General features: G+C 33.7%; 1 protein-coding gene across 2 annotated transcripts in view; it reads left to right on the top strand.

Annotated features, from left to right (window-relative positions):
• The first annotated feature begins 1,065 nt into the window (after positions 1–1,065).
• Positions 1,066–7,509, top strand: part of LOC149575517 (Rho GTPase activation protein (RhoGAP) with PH domain-containing protein) — a 77,859-nt gene continuing 71,415 nt past the window's right edge. Inside the window, exons 1-3 of one of the 2 annotated variants that reach the window (XM_089815275.1) lie at positions 1,066–1,912; positions 2,225–2,293; positions 4,442–4,478. In XM_089815275.1, the coding sequence (XP_089671401.1) occupies positions 1,892–1,912; positions 2,225–2,293; positions 4,442–4,478 (127 nt within the window). In that variant the 5' untranslated portion in view covers positions 1,066–1,891. Of the gene's footprint in view, positions 1,913–2,005; positions 2,294–4,441; positions 4,479–7,509 lie in introns of both variants that reach the window. The other variant, XM_089815276.1, reaches the window with a different exon arrangement.

Below are 7,509 nucleotides of genomic sequence, written 5' to 3'. Positions count from 1 at the left end.
CATCCTTGCCTTTTTTTGACTGTGTTTGATGACATTGCATCTCTCCAAGGGTCTTGTCTTTATTTTAAAAATATTTTCCTTGAGGATTGAGACCTAGAGGTATGTTATTTGCATCATAAATTATATCAAGCTTTAGGTTGTTGGTAGCCTTACTAATTTTCGGTTGTTTTTTCGACGATAGAGAGATCCCCCTTGCATATTTATTTTGAGCATATCGTGTTTTGTTGAAGAAAATCTCCTGTCTGTGGATTATCTCCTCGGAGGTGCTTTCCATGGGCCTCGCTCTAGTTCTTTGTGGGGGTTTCTGCTCTTTCTTCCTTCTTGTTACAAGCTCTTAATTCTTGCCATCTTGTTTAAAACTTCCTATGTTTGTAATGTGCTGGGCAATTGCTGTTTCTTTCATTTCATGCGCCTGAAGGAATGATTCGAAATTGTTCTATGATTCACCTCCTTGTAACACTTCAAACTGATTTATGGTCTGCAAGGGAAGGAGACCTAATTGCTTGCCCTTGGTGGGGATGCTTGGCATTGATTGTTTGGCAAGAAATTTTGTCCGGGCCTTTAAATGTTCGATGTTTAAATTTTTTGGTCTTTTTCATTTTGTCTAATTTTTTGCGTTATTCGCATTTCCTTCCATTTTTCGCTTGCTATATAATTCATATATATATTTAAATAATATTTAACAATTAATAATAAATCTTTAACTTTATATTAAAAGTATTCAAACATAAGAATATACCTCCTAGTAAAAATCTTAAAATCTTAAAATTTAATTAAACTTTTAATTTCATATTAAAAAACTAAACATAATTTTATTATAAAAATAAAAATATAAAAAATTAAATATATATTTATATTTGAAAATATTCAAAACAATGAATATCAGTTTATCTTCCAAAATGAACTGTCAATACATTGATATAATAGAAACCTGACAAACCACTCTCCTAGTATATATTTAAAAACAACAATATATTTAATGTTTGGAAATATTCAAAACAATAAATATCATTTTATTCTATATAATGAACTGTCATATATATTGTTACGAAAACCCGACAATCCATATTTTAGCAAACATATATTTAAAAAATCATGGGTTACAACAGAAAATTCGACAAAGATGAGAGACCATTAAATTCCAAATCACACGCCAGAGTAGATCAATTTCCAATGGCGGATGAATCTGCTTGGAGAATTTGAAGTTTCTTGAGCTGTGTGGAAACAACAGAAAAAGCAAAGATGTGTGAAGAAGAAAGGGACGGAATAACTGCAAATTTGTCTAAGTTGGTAATGGAAAACCTTTGAAAAGGAAGGAGTAGAGGATTTCAATGCAGGTCCAAATCGATTCCACCATTGATCCACCGTAAATTTCTTGAGGAAGGAGTAGAGGAGAATTCAAGTGCAAATCGAGTCCACCTTTGATCCAGAATAAGATTCCCGAGAGGAAGGAGTAGAGGAGAATGCAAGTCCACCATTGATCCACAGTAAGATTCCCGAGGAAGCTTGCCAACAAGCCTTTTCCAACAAGACATGGACGTCATGTGCCGCGGCCCCACCAACTAAAAACACAGAACTTTATTTCGCATTCGTAATAAATTCTTAAAATTTCGCGCAGATCTTGGTTTCACGGAGAGCCGCAGTGTTTTGTTTTTGTTTTACACCCTGCTGGCTCGGTCATCGATGAAATACTCAATACGGATTAGGGCGTGTAGTACATACGTATGGTGAGGGCTTGCTTTTAACCAGAGCTGTTTGGTTTTAACTCAACGGGGTAACAAAAATAGCACTTTCGCCAACTCGACTTTGACGCTGGGGTTGACCTGCGGACGTGGCGGACAAATTGTTTACTATTTCCATCTCTGCAATCACCGGGAGACATTCTCGTATAATGACCCAGGCAGTTAAGCAGGTACTTGTATTTAAGAACACCCAAAGAAAAAATCATTTTTCGTTTTTATATTTTTATCAGTTTGGATGAGTAGTAACTTGCTGCGCACCCAAGCTGTTGGAAACCCTACCTGTAAGAGTTTGGCAGTAAAAATCTTGCTCTGCACGTCCAACCCGATCTAAGGATCCAGAGGGGTGTAATGCATTTGCTGGATACGTAGTTGTAATGGTGGTGTGTTTGCGGGATGGGGGGATTCAAACCGGAGACGTGTTTGAGGGCGGGGTTTTTGAAGAAGCGGAGGATTTGAATGTGGATGATTACGTGTGCTTGTAGGCGGAGGGAGATACAATGTCTGCGCCGGTTACGCCTTATGACCGTCCGCGCAACAGGGTTTCGAATACGGTAAGGATAAAATAAATTTAATCGAGGTATTTGATTTTTGAATTTTTTTCCTGGCTTGTTACATTCATGGATAAATTTTTGGCGTGATAGTTTTTAGTAATGGATGTAGTGAAATGTAGTAGCTGATTAATTGGCGATTTGGCTATGTTAGTAAATTTGGGTGTGGTTTCGGGATGTTTTCTTTTTGCTTTTTGTTAAATTGTATGCATTTTGAATTTGGGCACGATGAAATGTAGTAGTCTATCAATTGGAGATTTGGTCAAATTAGATAATGTGGACGCTTCAGAAGATTGTTTTTCTTTTTATGATGTTTGTTTATTTAACTTTTAAAACCGTATGCATTTCGAATTTATGGGCAACGAACCATTCTAGTCTATCGAATAGCTGGTTAAATTAATAACTTCGACTAGGTTTTAGAGACCTCTTTATTTTTAGTTGTTTGATTATTTACTGAATACCTTACAAATCCGGAACACTGAAATGCTGTAATTCATCATTTGGAGATTTTTCTACATTACCTAGATTAATTGGGTTTCGGAGTCTGTGCCTCTAAATTTGTTTGTTTGTCTGTTTATATATTTTATTGCAGGCAATGCGAATTGTAGGCCAATGAAACGAGCTGTTTAATAATTGAGGCTTGTTGAAATTAGTGAAGTTAGATGGGGCTTTAGAGTTACTAAACGTTTTTCGTTTGTTTGATTGTTAATTGATTTATGAATCGTATGCACTGTGATTTCAAGGACGTGAAATGTATTAGTTTACCAGTTGGTGATTTGGTCGAATTGATTTATTTTTCCTTTTTTTAAGCAGTTTACTGTATGCATTGTAAATTTACGATGCTGCAATTTAGTAATTTAACAATAGATGATTTTGTTAAATTAATTATTGTAGGAGGGGTTTTTATATGTTCTGAAATTTTTGCATAATATAAATTTTATTGCTGTTTTTATCTGTGCATTGTGGGGACGGGGATATCGTAACATAGTAAAATGTGAATTGTGTTTAGTGAATTCTGATGGGATTTTGGAGAGTTCTTTATTTTTTTCGTTTGATAATCTTTTTTTTTAATGTATGCACTGCAAATTCGAGGATGCTTTTGTAGTAGTTAATCAATTGGTGATTTGGTTGAATCTAGATAGAGTTTCAGAGCTCTTAAATGTCTTGGTTTGAATTTCTGAAGTATTTTTGACTCTGCACTGTGCAATTTTGGGGATATTGAAATGTAGATGATAATAAATTGATAATCTATTTAATAAAATGCATTTAGACACATTTTAAAAGGGCTCTAAATTTTTTAATATTTTTTTTCTAGTTTATTATTTTAGTGTGTTCATTGCGTCATTTGCGGACTCTCAAAGCTACTAAGTTTCCAGTTGGTGATTTGGTTAAATTATTGAATTTCAAACCATGTTGTGGGCTTTGTTTGTTTGTAAAATTTGAGCATGTGAACATTTTATTGCTGTTACAATGTGTGCATTTTGATTTGATGAATCAAATTACACGCCTTTAAAAAAGTATTGAATTCGAGTTTATTAAAAATAGTTTTTTGTATCTTTACAGATGCTTTTTTTTCATATTCCATCTGTATCCTATATATATATGGAGAGAAATTTAGATGCTAGTTTTTTTTAACAGATTGTCTTTACTGCAAGATGAGTTATTGCTACTCATCTGATGCTTTTCTTCAACTATTAGGCTGTGAATAGGGATAAATTTCACAAGATAAAATGCAGTATTTTTGTATTGAGCTTCTGTAAGTTGAATATAAGAAAGCTCAGACTGTATTGGGTAATCTTGCTACTGTGTTGCATTGAAAATTGAAAGCTTTTGCCTTTAACTGAATAAAATTATATGTATGCAACCGTTTTCCTGTGCTCAATGGTTTCATTTGACAAGATCAACTGTGTTCTTTTGTCAAATAATTCAGCAACTAAAACTGGGCTGTAGTGTCAGATGTGTGGATCAATGTGTTAATGCTATTGTAGATGGTGAAAATGGTTGGATATCTTTTTGAATAAATATTTTTGCAATAAGCTGAAGTCTGTATTATATGGATTTTTGACTTATGTTTAATTCTTTTTCCCTGAATAGGTGGCAATGATTTAGTTGAATCTGAGTTATTTAAGCATTATGTTGTCTTGAATGCAGGTTTATAAGAGTGGACCACTTTTTATATCATCCAAAGGTATGCTGTCACTTCCATAGTTGTGTTAACATCCCTATATTATTTTTAGCAAAATGCTTCAATAGCTCGGAAACAAATAAAAATAAATTTAATACAACTGGGTTTCATTGGAGAAGACTTCTTATAGAGGAGCTAACCTAAATATTTTTTACATGAAAAGCTCTGTTGTCAATTCCACAGTTCAGTTTTGGTTTCTCAGTTCCTTAAATTTTTTTAGTAACTGGGAAACAAACAAAAATAAATGTAGCATCGATCACTTTCAATTTGGAACTACTGCTTATATAGGAGCTAAGCTAAATATATTTTTCCATACAGATCACCTGAAACTAGTAGAATAAAGAGCTGTTATTTTTTTATTGAATAGTTTCTCCTCTTTTTCAGATATTTATGATTGACGCATCATGCCTAAGAGTAACAAGAGGCTGGAGTGAAGCCATATTGTTTAACTTGAATTTCTTCAGCAATCTTAAAGCTAAAGATAAAATTTGAAATTTCCCTATGTAAAGGATGGTGTGCATCAATATTTCTCTCCAAAGAAATATGTTTCATTGGAATGATACACATACATGTAATAAGCTTGACAACATAGTTTAAAGACATGATATTTCTGGGGTACATTAGTGTAATAGTAGAGACCTTCAACTTTTCTTTCCCAATTTGAATACAGTTTACATGATTACCGGCAATAAATAAATCATCCACATAAAGAACAAGATAGAAACAATGCCATCAACCTTTAAAACAAAAATAGTTTGCATCAACAATTTCAAAATGCTTGAAATACAACTTCAATAGATGCTTGATGATTTTCTTTTCCGTACCAGGCTTGTTTTAAACTATATAATGATTTTACAAGCTTGCTACTTGGTATTCTTTACTATTGACTGCATAGCTTTCCAGCTGTTTCATACACATCAATTCTTTCCCTTGAGATCACCATTCAAAATAGATGCTTGATAATTTTCCATACCAGGCTTGTTTTAAACTATATAATGATTTTACAAGCTTGCTACTTGGTATTCTTTACTATTGACTGCATAGCTTTCCAGCTGTTTCATACACATTAATTCTTTCCCTTGAGATTACCATTCAATAATGTAGTTTTGACATCCATTTGACAAACTTTCCACCCATTTTGTGTTGCAAGGGCTAACAAAGCACAAATGCTAGTCCATTTCACTGTAGGTGCAAAAGTTCACCTAGTATATGCCCTCTTTTTGAGCCTAAGTTTTGTAACAATTAGGGCTTTATGTTTGCCAAGTGAACCGTTTGTTTTATATCTGTCTCTAAAGATCCACTTGCAACCAACAGGTTTACAACCAAGTGGCGGCTCAACCAATTTCCATGTGCCATTTTTCAAAAGCGCAATAACTCATTTTGCATATCTTGCCTCCATGCTGCAATATCCTTAGGCTTCCTTATAGGAAGCTGGTTTGTAGGCCAAAATGGTAATGAGCTCATCAATAGACTTAAAGTTACCTTCAATATTGAGTTGAGCTTGTTGCCTTGCTTTGTAAGAACTTCTTGTTCCTGTTTTACCTATTTCATCGGGTCTTAAATCTTTCAAAATTTGCTGGACTTGTTTGGCTTACTAGCGGAAAGACTCTGGTTGGACCAAAGGTGCTTCCATTTTTTGACTAGAAGCTTCATTATTGGCTAATTGTTATGAAATTTCAGACTTATCAAAAGTGCAAAGATCATTATGAGAGGGGGCTTCTTCTTACAAATCTAGAGTTGGAGCATCTTGAGTTGGGACAGCTTGGAATATAGATTGAACATGGAAATCCATTAAAGGAGATTTAAATGAGTTGGCTTTTCTCCAAAGTGAAAAAGCTCTTAAGGATTTTTCAGCCAACAAGAAAAATTGGCAAATCTATCAAGTTGTTTTAATTGACAGTCAACATTTGCTTCATTTTTGTAAGACTCAATAAATACATCACTTGCAATAAAGCATTTCATTGAAAGTTTATCACACAACCTATTGGCTTTTGAAGATTCAGAATATCCAAGGAAAATGCACTTATGACTTTGATGATGCAACTTTTATTTTTTCCTTGGAAATCAAAGCATAACAAGAGGAGCCAAATATCTGAAGATGGCAAATAGCTGAAGGATAACCAAACCAAATTTCATATGGAGTGGCTTGGTGAAGAGCATGTGATGGGGATCTATTGCAAAAATTAACTGTCGTTCTGGCTGCTTCTGCCTAAAAATGTAACTTGATGCCTTCGAAATATTACATTGCTCAAGCCATAGTCATGATATTTTTCTTTATTCTTTTTACACCACCGTTTTGTTGAGGAGTACTTGGAATAGTGAGCTTTTTCTAGAATTCCATTTTGGTGAGGAAAGTGCTAAAAATCAGAGAAGTTATTCTCCAATTTTGTCTCTTTGAAGAGTACCAATTTGAGATTGTGGTTGATTTTCAATTATAACATGAAACATTTTAAAAGTTTTGAAAGCTTCCAATTTTTTGTGCAAAATATAAATCGAAATCATGCTGCTGTAATTATCAATGAACAAAATGAAATGCTTATATCCTCCAGCAGAAGTCACTGGTATAGGCCCACATAAATCAAAACGAATAGGCTGCAATTTTCTGCGTGTTCACCAATGATGGAAAGAACGCTCTGCTGTTTTGCTAGAGTACAAGCTTCACACTTTGAAAGTTTATTAGGCAAAATGGAAAAACCTGCAACATCATTTTTTTGCATGATATGAATGCATATCATAATTAATATGCCCAAATCTTGCATGCCATAAAAGACTAGGAGATAAATTATGAAGTTTTGTACAATATGCAAAACTTCTAGAAAGGGTTGAAGTGCCATAAAGTTTTAATAATTTGTCATGTTCAGAACCAATTAATGCAACTTGATTATAATTTTTTCCCTAACAACTTGTCAATCTTCAAACAAAATATAGCGGCCTTGTTGTCAAACTAATGCTAATGACAACAAACTATGTTGCAATTGAGGAAAGTATAATACATCTTGAAGTAAAATATGTAGAAGACTATTCAATTTTAGTT

This window comes from Cupressus sempervirens, chromosome 2 (genome assembly GCF_028749045.1).
Source record: "Cupressus sempervirens isolate cs-2001-9-10 chromosome 2, ASM2874904v1, whole genome shotgun sequence".
NCBI lineage: Eukaryota > Viridiplantae > Streptophyta > Pinopsida > Cupressales > Cupressaceae > Cupressus > Cupressus sempervirens.
The sequence above is the reverse complement of the archived record's forward strand: the minus strand, read 5'-3'. Positions and strand labels throughout refer to the sequence as shown.